Here is a 13,660-nt window from a genome sequence, read left to right as displayed (position 1 = left end):
CAAAATAAGAAGAGGAAGAAGGCTTCTGGACCAAAGAATTACCCAAGCAAGAAAAAGTTCAAGGGTAATTGCCACAACTGTGAAAAATCTGGGCATAAGGCCTTGGATTGTCGTGCGCCAAAGAATGATAAGAAGAAAAAGAATCAAGCTAACATGGTTGAAGATGAAATGGAGGACTTATGTGCCATGTTATCTGAATGCAACTTGGTAGGAAATCCAAAAGAATGGTGGATAAATTCTGGAGCCACCCGCCATATTTGTGCTAACAAGGAGTTATTTTCTTCTTATGCCCCCGCAGGACCTGACGAGACAATCTTCATGGGAAATTCATCTACGGCCAAAATTGAAGGAGTTGGCAAGATTGCGTTGAAGATGACGTCGGGAAAAATAGTGACTCTAAACCAAGTCCTCCATGTTCCAGAAATTCACAAGAATCTTGTGTCTACCTAACTTCTTGTCAATAATGGATTCAAATGTATTTTTGTTTCTAATAGTGTTGTACTTAGTAAGAACGATGTATATGTAGGAAAAGGTTACCTAAATGAGGGCCTTTTTAAGCTAAATGTAATAGCAGTTCCTATCAATAAAGTGAATGTTTCTTCTTACTTACTTGAGTCAAACACTTTATGGCATTCGCGTTTAGGTCACGTAAACTTCAAAACATTGCGGAAGATGATAAATCTAGAAGTATTGCCAAAATTTGATTGCATTAATTCCAAATGTCAAATATGTGTGGAATCAAAGTATGCTAAGCATCCTTATAAGTCCGTTGAAAGGAATTCAAGTCCTTTAGACTTAATTCACACAGATATTTGCGACATGAAGTCAACACCATCTCGCGGTGGAAAAAAGTATTTTATTACTTTGCTATGTTTATTTACTTAATAGTAAAGATGAGGCAATTGATGCTTTCAAGCAATACAAGAGTGAAGTTGAAATGCAACTAAACAAAAAGATCAAAATGATAAGAAGTGATAGGGGTGGCGAATATGAATCTCCTTTTGAAGAAATTTGTTTGGAAAATGGCATTATTCACCAAACAACTGCCCCTTACTCTCCACAATCTAATGGAATTGCGGAGAGGAAGAATCGAACATTGAAGGAGATGATGAATGCATTGCTAATAAGTTCTGGCTTACCACCGAACTTGTGGGGGGAAGCTATACTTACAGCTAACCGGATAATCAATCGTGTACCTCATAGTAAAACACAGTCCATTCCTTATGAAAAGTGGAAAGGAAGGAAGCCTAGCTTGAAATACTTCAAAGTGTGGGGGTGTTTAGCTAAGGTACAAGTTCCTAAACCTAAAAGGGTTAAGATAGGTCCAAAAACGGTTGATTGTGTGTTTATTGGATATGTAACCAATAGCAAGGCATATCGTTTTCTGGTTCATAAATCAGAAAATCCTGAGATTCACATTAATACGATAATAGAATCAGATAATGCTGAATTCTTTGAAACTATTTATCCGTATAAAAAGGAAAGTGAAGTGACCTGCCAAAAGTCAAAACGACCTCGGGAGGAAATAACAGATGGTATGCCTAATGAAGAAAATCCAAGAAGAAGTAAACGTCAAAGGATATCTACTTCATTCGGTCCAGATTTTCTGACTTTTCTGTTAGAAAATGAGCCTCGTACCTTCAAGGAAGCAATGTCTTCCTCAGAAGCACAATATTGGAAAGAAGCTGTCAATAGTGAAATAGAATCCATATTGAGCAACCATACCTGGGAATTGGTTGATCTTCCTCCAGGTAACAAAACGTTGGGTTCTAAATGGATTTTCAAGAAGAAAATGAAGGACGATGGTACTATTGACAAATACAAGGCAAGACTTGTTGTCAAAGGATTTAGACAACGAGAAGGTCTTGACTATTTTGACACATACTCGCCGGTAATAAGAATTACATCCATTCGGATGCTAATAGCGTTAGCCGCCTTGTATGGTCTTCAAATCCATCAAATGGATGTAAAAACATCATTCTTAAATTGTGATCTTGAGGAAGAAATTTACATGAACCAACCTGAAGGGTTTGTGGTTCCGGGAAAAGAAAAGAAGGTGTGTAGACTTGTCAAGTCCCTTTATGGACTAAAACAAGCACCCAAGCAATGGCATGCGAAATCTGACCAAACAATGTTGTCAAATGGTTTTAAGATTAATGAATGTGACAAATGTGTTTACATTAAGAACGTTCCAAATCATATAGTCATTGTTTGCTTATATGTTGATGATATGCTAATAATGAGCGAAGACATTGCCGACATTCAAGCTACTAAACGTATGCTTGCTAGTAAGTTTGATATGAAAGACTTAGGAGTTGTCGATGTAATTCTAGGAATTAAAATCCATAGGACTCCTCAAGGTCTAGCTTTGTCTCAGTCACATTACGTGAAAATGGTACTAGAAAAATTCAAACACTTGGAATTTAGAAGTGCAAGAACTCCAATTGACTTAAACCATCATCTTATAAAGAATAAAGGTGAAAGTACGTCTCAATTGGAGTATGCTCGTGTGTTGGGAAGCTTAATGTACATCATGAACTGTACACGACCTGATATAGCTTGTGCAATAAGTAAACTTAGTCGATTCACAAGTAATCCCAACAAACATCATTGGGTGGCAATGAAACGAGTTCTGGGATACTTGGAGTATACCGAAGACTACGCTTTGCACTACAATAAATATCCTGCGGTTATCGAAGGATATAGTGATGCAAATTAGATAACCGGCTCAACAGAAACAAAGTCCACAAGTGGATATGTTTTTACTATTGGTGGAGGATCAGTATCTTGGAAATCTTCCAAACAGACGTGTATCGCTCGTTCTACAATGGAATCAGAGTTTATATCTTTGGATAAAGCCGGTGAAGAAGCTGAATGGCTTCAAAATTTCTTAGAAGACATTTCGTTCTGGCCAAAGCCTTTGGCTCCTATTTGCATACATTGTGATAGTAAGGCTGCCATAGGACGGGCAGGGAGCGTTATGTACAATGGAAAGTCTCGTCATATACGACGAAGACATAACACCGTTAGACAACTACTTTCTAGTGGAATTATCACTATTGATTATGTAAGATCAAAGGATAATGTGGTGGATCCGCTTACAAAAGGCTTAACTAGAGAGGGAGTTGAGAAATCATCTAAGGGAATGGGACTATGGCCGAGGACAAGTCAACATGACGGTAACTCTACCTAGAATTTTGGATGTTCCGAGATCTAGGTTCAAGGAGCTCAAACAAAGTTGTGATTGACCGGTTCAACATTGTCAAAATAAAATCTTTGGTCCATTCTCGTGATGAAGACAATGTTCAGTAACAAGGATAGAACTTTACACGTTCTTTAATGATTACCAAAGTTTGATGAGGTATCTATCAAATAGTGTCAATCTAAAAAATTACACATTTAGGAATCACCTACGTAAGTGTGAAGTGTAAGCCGCTTCAAGGAGAATTCTGTAAGGCCAATTCTCTACGCACTTATGAGACCAGGCGGTGTTCATGGCTAAAACGAACACAACAATGAGAACCAAAAGACGGTTAAGGGTTGGTTTTGTGACATATAGTTGTCTAGGTATACAAAGTTCGACGGTTCAAAGATATCAAATCTAACGATTGACCGAGTATATCCGACATATGTTCACTACGGAAAGTTCAAAGGGAAACCTACTTATCCAGATGCAATTAATCCTTACTTTCAAAATCACATAGCTTTCATCTATGATCTTTGTTGATACAGCCATTCCAATTCATGTGGGGGATTGTTGGACTTTAAGCCATTGGGCTTTAAAGTAGAAGAAGTGTGAATTGGAAATGGAAGGAAATAAAATAGAGGGAAAATGAAAAATTTGAAGAAGTGAACTTTTGTCTTGCACTTTGTCCTTCATTGGTGAGGGACAACCATATTTGTGTGCTTATATATTGAATCACTTCTTAAAGCTCTTAAAAGGAGTTGAAGAGAATGAACCCTCGCGTCGTCGTCGTCATCGCTCGCTCGGCTCGACTTTGGCTTTGGCTTTGACTTTGGATTTGGATTTGGATTTGGATTTGGATTTGTCAAATGATCGATCGATAAGATTATTTTTTGGACAAAATTTATTTAATTATTTAATAATTAATTAAATGCCAAATCACTGCTGAAAAAATGCCAGAATCCTGCTGAAGATTCAGAGGGTCTCTCTGGCCGCGGTTCTACCGCGGCCGCGGTGGAACCGCGGCAGGCAGATTCAGAGAGCCTCTCTGACCGCGGTTCTACCGCGGTCGCGGTAGAACCGCGGCAGACAGCGTATTCTTCTGAAAAGGCACCTTTTCCATACACCTCTTCTGATAATTGCCTATAAATTCTGAGGCAAGGCTCCATTTTCAATACGAAAAACACTCTAGAACTTCTTTCTTTCTGAATACATTGCATCCTAATTCGCAGTCTCTCTCTCTCTCAAATTCGTAAGTGTGATTTTGCTCCGTTCTTTGAGTTCGTTGGTATCCTGCAGTTTGTACTGCCACTGTTGCATGAAGGTTTATTCCATTTTATCCTGGGAGGATTTAATCCATTACCTTGGCAACGTGTGAGGGAGTTAAAATTCCTTAAGGACGCACAAGAAAATTGTCGACTCGGAATATTTCTTATTGTTTACTGTTTTTTGTTCCAGTTTTTCCTTTTAACAGTTTTTCTTTAGTTTCCTCCTAATTTTGTGTTTCCACACAGGACTGTTAACAATACTTTTGATTGAGTTCTAGCATTATCTTCGCATAATATTATTGCAATTTAACTCTCTGGAGGAATATCACATATTTCGTAGATAGACTAAGTCCTTGATCTGAACCAACTATTTGCTCCATAAATCATCCAGGCATAATCTCTTATGCATCAATATTTTTAGTTTGTAGAGAAATATGATATGATAGCATCCCAATGCAAATATGATAGTCAGTATTTGTAAAGTTATTAAAAAATAGCTACTATTTTGCTGTAACACAGAAAATTTTAGCATAATATACTGGAGATTGATGCACCTGTATATGAACTTCCAGCATATTATACTGAAACTACTGCACACGGAAGTTTCCAGCATAATATACTAGAGATTGGAGCACACATGTGTATGAACTTCCAGCATATTATGCTAGAACTCGTAACACTGCTGTTAAAAATTATCACAACTTTAAGTCGTGGCCACTGGATCTTTCACTTGGAACTAGAGAAAAAGTGAAATGAATCTGTATTTTTTTATTCGGTGTTCGCTATTCGTGTAGTATAATCTAATTCAATTCGCGTCGGGAAGTCCTATTAAAAGGGAGAGGATAAAACGCTCCCTACTAGAGATGACTTTATTCTAACAACCCAAACCCGAGACCTCTAGTTTATGAAGAAAGAGTATTTATCACAACGATGAAATAAAAATTTTATGTACTAATTTGCATTCTATAAGGAGAAATTTGCAGCAATGGTAAAGTTATCTCCATGTGATCTATAGGTCACGGGTTTGAGTCGTAGAAACAGTCACCGATGCTTGCATTAGAATAAGCTGACTACACCACATCCCTTAAGATATGGTTCTTTCTTGAATCCTGCGTAAATGCGAGATGTTTTATACATTATGTTTCATTTTTCATTTTATTATACTCTGCTTCCTACCTGCAAAACTTATTTGATTGCATGTGAGGGTACTGAGGGGTGGGGTGGGGTGGGAGAGGGGGGAGGGGCCATTTGTAACCGAAAAAGGACACTGGGAAAACATCTCAATTGGGTTGCAAGGACTCTAAAGAAAATAAGACCCCACCGAGGAATCTCGAAATGAAATTTGTAGGTGGAAATACAGTAATGTACAGTTCTCCTATTTAAGTTGAATCCTTCATTTTTCAATGGTTAGTGGGGTCATATTTTTGCCAAAATATTTAATTTAATTATATAAGTCATAAATTTAGAGCTAAAACACATATATTACTCAATCATGTTAATCCTAATGTTACATTTTGTCCTAGAGAGGGGAGCCTTGACGTAACTGGTAAAGTTGCTGTCATGTAACTAGGAGGTTACGGGTTCGAGTTGTGGAAACAGTCTCTTGAAAAAAATTCAGGGTAAGGTTGCGTATGATATACCATTGTGGTCCGGTTTTTCTCCGAAACCCGCACATTACGGGAGCTTAGTGCATCGACTACCTTTTTTTTTACATTTTGTTCGATCAAATGCAAGTTTTTAGAATCCCTAAGTTGATGTTTTTGGCAAAATAAAATGCAGCCAACTTGTCAACTTGACAAGTTTTTTGTGTGTGTTCATGTTTAAGGGTCCTACTCCCCCTTAACCACCCACCCCCCACCCCCACCAAAATGCTTTATGCACCCGTCGTGCAAAGTTGGTTTTTTATTTCTTCCACTTGTGGGCTCACATACAGGCACGGGTTGTAATCAATTCAACAGAATCTTCGTCTATCTTCCCATTTATTCAGAATAAATTTCAACAGCAGTTACTGTCTCACCTGTACAAGCAATTTTAATTTTACTTGAGAGAAGATACTTGTTGTCCTTTATACTGTGGCCTGACACTCTTGTTGGCAAACGGGGGAAGCGAAACTATAGAGCCCCACTTCACATAGTATTTTTCCTACTTTTGACCCGCCCCAAGCAGACCCTGGAAAAAGACGGGGCAATTGCAGGGATGCTATTTAGAGATTAGTCACTACTTATTTCGTCCTGAAATTTTAAACTAAACATCTTAGCTTCAGGACAATTCAGGACAATTTTGTCCCAAAAAATTGAACTGAAAAAACTGAAATTCAGGACGCACTGTAGCAGGTGTCATTTCTACAAAAAAGACTATTTTTGACCAATCGAGTATATACACTGAATCAATAGATATAGGATGTGTTTGAACATAGAATACTTTTACTTAACCATGACAATTAATATGCATTTTGACCTTATTAAATAACTTAACCATGATAAGTTAATATTATTTGGTACAAACACTCAATGCGATGCAGGTAAGTTTTTATTGCCCCGCCCTACTTATTATTTGCCCTACTTTTTAGGAGTCCAAAAAGGATTTGAAATTACTCCCTCCATCAACTTTTATTTGACATGTATACTAAAAATAGATTTTCCTTTTTACTTGTCACTTTATGCATATCAAGAAAAGACAAAAAAAATTCTTTGTTATACCCACAATATTTATTACTCATTTCAAATTATTTTCTCAAATTCATTAAAATATGTATTAATTAATATGAGTATCATGATAAATTATACACTTTATTTATTATTTCTTAAGGGGTGTGAAAAGTCAAAATGTGTCAAGTAAAATTGAACAAAAAGGGTACAAGTTAAGAAAGATGAGGGGTGCCTTAGAGCCAATCAAAACCACAGTTTTAATGGAGCCCTTTAGAAGACATAGGCTTTACTCTAAATCTAAGTGGACCATTGTCATGTGACACCTTGTGGCAGTGGCGGACCCAAGTGGTGGCTAGACCCGCTTTACAAAAAATAATAATGTGTATATGTATAAATTAGGATTAAAGTTGTGTAAATTTTGTATAAATATTTATTTGAACCCACTTGACAACTACTATTTTATGATTAAAATTATATACTTCTAAGATTGAACCCGCCTGTACAAAATCTTGGGTATGTCACTGCCTTGTGGCCAATCATAGAGTTGTCAAATTGGTACAAATGTATGGTCAAACAAGTGGCATTAACCACTTCTACTTGTCAAATTCTTTATTTAGTGACATTTTCCCGCCACACCAACTTTCTTGACCATACCAACCAGATAATAGTTATTACAATTTTAAAAGCTTAAAGAAGAGAAAAAGAATACACACCTCCTCCGTACAGCCTCTAGGCTATTTTACTAGTATCAATACAATTAAGCTACAATATCAAATGTAATTATGATTATGCGTCTTAATGTCGGCCTAATATTATAAAGTCAAGACAAAGTAAAGATGACTAAAGGGCAGGACAGCTCGATGCACTAAGCTCTCGCTATACGTGGGGTTCGGAGAAGGATCGGACCATAAAGATCTGTTATACGTAACCTTACAGTACATTTCTACAAAAGGCAGTTTCATGACTGATTATGAAATAAGTTGTCATTATAAGTTGAGGGAATTTGTCAAACATTGTTTTCTTATAACTAAGCTCTCGCTATACGCGGGGTACGAAGAAGGGCCGGATCATAAAGATCTATTGTACGCAGTCTTACCCTGCATTTCTTACAAAAGGCAGTTTCATGACTGATTATGAAATAAGTTTAGTTATTATAAGTTGCGGGAATTTGTCAAAGATTGTTTTCTTATGCAATAGCTACATAAGCAAAAGACACAATTATAGAAACAAATGCACCAACCAAGATTTCATCATGTATATACAAATTAGCACAACATATCATATTTAACCTATTATGTATCATGAAGGAGTCAGAGACAATGGAAAGGGAGATTAGCTTCAATGAAATCTCTCACTTAGATGAAATCTAAGTGCATGTAGAAATAAATAATTAGAGCTAGCAAAAATCTAAATGAAGTGCATCAATAGCCACTTTTAAGCCTGCTATTTAAAATATATCCATAATTTACAATATATTTAAAGATTAACTAATTTGCCCAAACTTCAAGACTAGTATCCTGAATTTTTGAGCTGTTAATTTGAAATTCAGGACTTAATGCGCTAAATTTGAGCTGCTAATTTGAAATTCATGATTAAGTTTCCTGAATTTCTAAATTGCTAATTTAAAATTCAAAATTAAGTGTCCTGAATTACTGAACTGCTAATTTAAAATTAAGGACATAAGATTCAAATTTCTGGACGCAATTCTCGAACTTTAGGAATTATAAACTGCATGCTTAAAAGTGGCTACTTGGTGTCATTTCAACCAAAAATCTCAAATTATATCCCTCAAGATTGGACGGAAAACAATGAAATAATAAACAAGAGAAGCAATGAGTTTAGAAGAAAATATATGATATAACTAGAGAAAAATCTGAAAGCATTCCCTTCAACATTACTCAATTTTACTCTAAATAATCCATGGGTAGAACAGTTACATATCTTAGGCTCTCATTAGCTCAGGCTACTAACCTACAATTTCCGCATCAATTAGAAATCATTTCTCATTTTTCGCTGTATTAGAAACTAAATAGTTCAAGCTATCCAAGAAAGATATCACGAAGTCAAATTGTGGTTCTTTTCAAGGACTCGACGCCTATAAGGTTGTAAGAAGTGAAAACAAATGACTGAAACCAGAGGTGGTATGTTAGCTCAGCTGATTGTCGCCATTTACACAATCAGTTGAAGGATTGACGACATATAGGTTTAGTCCTCTTGTACGACCTGGCGCCCCTCCTTTGAGCAAAGACAAGTCCAGAGCATACCTGCATCAGAGGCATCAGATGCCAGAATTCTGATATGGACTGTGTACGCAAAAATGGATTAGACAAATCACATACATGTTATTTGATGCCTTATGATATTCTGCAGCACCGCAGTTAATTAAAATCCTCTGATCAATCTTTGATACTGAATGTTCGATAGGCAAGTCGACTAATTCTGGATCTGCATTTAAGAAAAGTTCAAGAAATCATATTAGTGTTATAATTCCCTGATCGAATCAAGGTAAGAGCTGGGGCACAAGCTATATCGTCTAGCTTACATGTTTTACGAGCAGTCTTCACACCTTCAGTAAGACCCAAGATTTTCTACATAAATAGAAAGGGGCATCATGGTGTGTCACTAAACGCCATTTATTCATCTCATTTAATATTACTTGACCATTGGACATATAGATAAACAAGAAATCTTATAACTAGAATATTATAACTCAAAAGAAATATTACAATAAGGAGAAGCAAGACTTACCTTAAGATTCTCATAACAACTTTCAAGGTCATCGTTCACCAAAATATGATCAAAGAGACCTGATGATTGTCCTTGTTCGAGTTCCGCCCTAGCATTTCGGAGACGCTTTTGGATTTGCTCTTCAGTCTCAGTTGCCCTGTTCAACAGATTGACAGCAATTTTATAACCAAACGACCCGTGCAATATCAGAATACTTTACATTCTCGATTAGCCTACCTTGCACGAAGGCGCTTCTCAAGCTCTTCAAATGATGGCGGAGAGATAAAAATGAAAATAGCATCAAGAGAGCTAGCCCTCACAGACCTTGCACCTTGAACATCAATATCAAGGATGCATCTCTGCACAATCATACAAAATTAAAGGCTTAACAAATTTGCAAGAAGGATCTATCTATATGCTCATGCAAATCGGCCCATGAGTGATGCCATTAACAATCAATGTGATGCCATTAACAATCAATGTGATGCCATTTACTTCTTTTTTCTTTTGAACGGGTTGGGAATCGGGGGGAGGGGAGAGAGAGAGAGAGAGAGAGAGAGAGAGAGAGACATTGGAAGGCAGGCTCGAGGTAGAAGACACACAAAGAAACCACACGCTCTGCCAAACCAGCAACCAATATCTTTCTTGAAGTTAGATTCTAAACAGTAATGAAACTCATTAGTGTTTCAAACCTTGTACAAGAAAGACTTGCCTGAGGAACTTAACTTGCCTGAACATGTGATGGGAATTTACAGTAAGGGTTCAAGTTTTTTGTTCAAGTTTCTTACTCAGTATATAGTTTGGAAGGCATGAATTGATGTGGTGTACGTAAAAAAAGTATGACTCATCATAGATGTGGCTCTCTTTGGCTTAGAGATCTTCCTGTTAAAGTGTGACACATAGGTTAAAGGAATGGAGTGTAATCTCCTTGCACAGTTTTGGACAATCTTCATTTCATGAGCTACCTTTTGGAGTTTAGTTAGACCTAAAATCCTTTCTGTTAACATGATATCAAAGTCCGATCCATCTTTGTTGTGCTTCCCAATGTTGGATCCCCACGTTATAGTATCATGCACCAATGTTCAGTCCTGAACGCGTGGTACGATGTTACAACAGTGTCCAACATTGGTTGAGAAAATGGGTTGTAGTCTCCTTTTATGATATACTGTTTTCACTTCATGAACTAGTTTTGGGGCTGAGTTAGGTGCAACATTCATTTCCTTAACAATGTCAAAGCATCTATTTTCCGTCAGAATATACCAAAGAGATAGGGCATCCATTCTCCTGGAGAATGTACCAAAATTAAAACTCGCATATATTCTCGTAGGGCATGCAACAAACAGAAGAGCTCTTTCTTTTTCCTTTTGATAATTAAATAATGTTTTTAAATGCCACTCCCTCCCAGTCTAAAGAATCGGGTTCGAGTACGACAATCTCGATACTTGTAATTTTTGTTGTGAATTTCTGATGTTTTAAATCAAAAGGCATTAGATCATATTTTTTATACATAGAAATAATTTTGGAAAAGAAAATTGGATTATTGGATACCTTGCCAGCATCTGCAACCACCTCAACTGCTTCGACACTGGTTCCATAAAGATTACCATGAACAGAAGCAAACTCCAGGAACTTCCCATCCTTAATGTCGCTCTCCATTACACTGCGATCACTGAAATGGTAATGAATCCCATTCTGCTCTTTTTCTCTTGGTGCCCGGGTTGTGTGGCTCACAGAAAACCCAAACATAGATGGAAACTCAATCATTAGTTTAGAAATCAAGGTACCCTTCCCCACTCCAGACGGGCCACTAATGACAATAGGCTTCTCAACATTGCCTAAAACTCCTTTACTCCACGCAACCACTTCATTCCCATATGTCCTTTCCTGTTCTCCAATAAATGGGGTGCCCACCTACAAAAGTATGTAAGAGTTTTTAGCATACCATGAAAAAGCAAGAGGCTGCAATTCAAGTATACTGAATTATCTCAATCATTGCATTTCAACTTCTTTTAATAAGTACAAAATGGGCAACTGCACTGGATCCGCAGACCACCAACTTTTCCAATTAAACATTTTGGAGGAATACAAATCTGAGTAATCAAACAGCAAGAGATCTTGACTTCCAAGTTTAACGAACGTAATAAAAAAAGTTCTAAGTTAACCAACCTCAAGAAACCAAAAGCAGTCATCAGAATTGGAATTGCCCTTAATGACCAATATACGATCACCATTTAAAAGCACGGCTGAGTGGCCGTTTGACAGCTTGGGTTTAGTACCCAGCACAATAGGGTTTATCCTGCAAATTAATTCAGATTTTATTCATCTTGCCTAAAAGCTACGGAACAACTACAACGGTCCAAAAACACGCCAGCTATACAGAAGAAAACTCACCATTCTCCACTAGATTTGTCAAAGATTCGAACTCCAATGAGCGATGTTGATTCAAGATCAGCCCCACCAATCACATACTGATGAAAATAGGGAGGCAAAACATTGATTCATGAATACAACCATTTGGTTTACATACATAAAATTGGAAATATCAAATCAGCAAGTTGAATCATCATACGATTTTAGAGCCGACACAAATAGCCGTTTCTTGGCCCTTTGATTTCAAATCAACCCCATTTAGAAAATCTCCCAGGAAACTATCAGCTGGAGCTTCTCCCTAAACACAACAAAGATAAAAGACAAGATCACAACAAAAGAAGCCAAAATATTTACTTTATAACTAAACTGCATTGTACTAAAGCTTGAATTTTTCGACAGATCAAAACTTATATACTCACCATTGATGTATAAAAGATTCAACCTGACCAAGAAAAAAATTACAAATCAGACTAAAAACCCAAAAAAAAATCATATCAAATTATCTCACCAAATAAATAACAGAACTAGATCATGGTGCAACCAATTAGGCATAAAGCAGAAAATCATATGTTAATAAGATCCCAACGGATAACTAGAAAAACAGAGCCCATGAAATATTATGCTGCCTTGAGCAAAAAAAAAAAACTAAAAATTACAAAAAATAAAACCCATTGAAAATATTCCCGAATGAATGCAAACAGAAAGAGAGATACACACGTAAAGGTATAGGTGTCTCTCTCTGCTTAAGCTATCAAGCTGTAAAGATTTTTTTTTAAAAAAAAAAAGGAACAAAAAAATCAATTTCAATTGGAAACCCCATAAAAATACCTGATAAATTCAGATTTATGTTAACCCAGAAGCTAATTTTTTTTATTTTTTTTGCTGTTGTAATCCTTTTTTTTCTTCTTTTTTGGTATTGTATGTATGTATTGAATGAGAAGGGTGAAGAAAGAGATCTCTTGTCAAAGAAAAAGAATAAAGTTTGAAAAGTCAGCAACTTTGAATGAGGAGAAGAAGAAGAAGATGCAAGAAAGCTTAGGAAGGTTTCCCATATTTGTAGGGCGAAACAAGGAATGTGGAAGAGAGTGGGAGGGGACCTAAGAGGTGGTTTTTTTGGTCGCATTCAGTTCACGAAACCCACAAAGTCCTAAGCTCTAGCTCGCCTGGAAAATTTTATTTTGTCTCTCCAACTAACACTAGTTATGAGGCAACCAGTTTTATGGACCCAGATTTCTGTGGGCCCAAAAGTATAAGATTGAGGTCCACAAATTTATGAGACAAAAAGGAACCTCATACAACTAGTGTAAGTTGTATGAGACACAAAATAAAACTCTTCAGCTCGCCTTCTCTTTCTCTCTCAATTTTATAGTTTTTTTTCCTTAAATTTTGGTCCATTTTGGTAGTAGAGGGTTTGAAATAAAAAGTAAAAATTGGAAAAGGACATACCTATTCATGAACTAATT

General features: G+C 36.6%; 1 protein-coding gene across 1 annotated transcript; it reads right to left on the bottom strand.

Moving 5' to 3' along the window:
* Window positions 1-8,970: 8,970 nt before the first annotated feature.
* Window positions 8,971-13,225, bottom strand: LOC104216467 (guanylate kinase 2-like). Its single transcript, XM_009766507.2, has 11 exons — window positions 13,026-13,225; window positions 12,617-12,639; window positions 12,397-12,495; window positions 12,219-12,295; window positions 11,994-12,123; window positions 11,376-11,738; window positions 10,065-10,186; window positions 9,849-9,984; window positions 9,643-9,688; window positions 9,440-9,545; window positions 8,971-9,364 (listed from the first exon to the last, which is right to left on the bottom strand). Exons 2-11 carry the CDS (start codon window positions 12,617-12,619, stop codon window positions 9,247-9,249), a joined length of 1,200 nt encoding a protein of 399 aa, XP_009764809.1. The 5' UTR covers window positions 12,620-12,639; window positions 13,026-13,225; the 3' UTR covers window positions 8,971-9,246.
* Between the last annotated feature and the right edge of the window lie 435 nt (window positions 13,226-13,660).

This window comes from Nicotiana sylvestris, chromosome 3 (genome assembly GCF_000393655.2).
Source record: "Nicotiana sylvestris chromosome 3, ASM39365v2, whole genome shotgun sequence".
NCBI classification, from domain to species: Eukaryota; Viridiplantae; Streptophyta; class Magnoliopsida; order Solanales; family Solanaceae; genus Nicotiana; species Nicotiana sylvestris.
Note: the sequence above shows the minus strand (reverse complement) of the source record. Positions and strands in the feature narration are given on the sequence as shown.

What these genes read in the sequence shown, in the direction of transcription:
- LOC104216467 (XM_009766507.2), bottom strand. An exon ending in GACAAATCTAGTGGAGAATG is followed by an intron (nt 12,124 to 12,218) that starts GTGAGTTTTCTT and finishes ATTAATTTGCAG; the next exon opens with GATAAACCCTATTGTGCTGG. An exon ending in GTTGTTATGAGAATCTTAAG is followed by an intron (nt 9,689 to 9,848) that starts GTAAGTCTTGCT and finishes CTATTTATGTAG; the next exon opens with AAAATCTTGGGTCTTACTGA.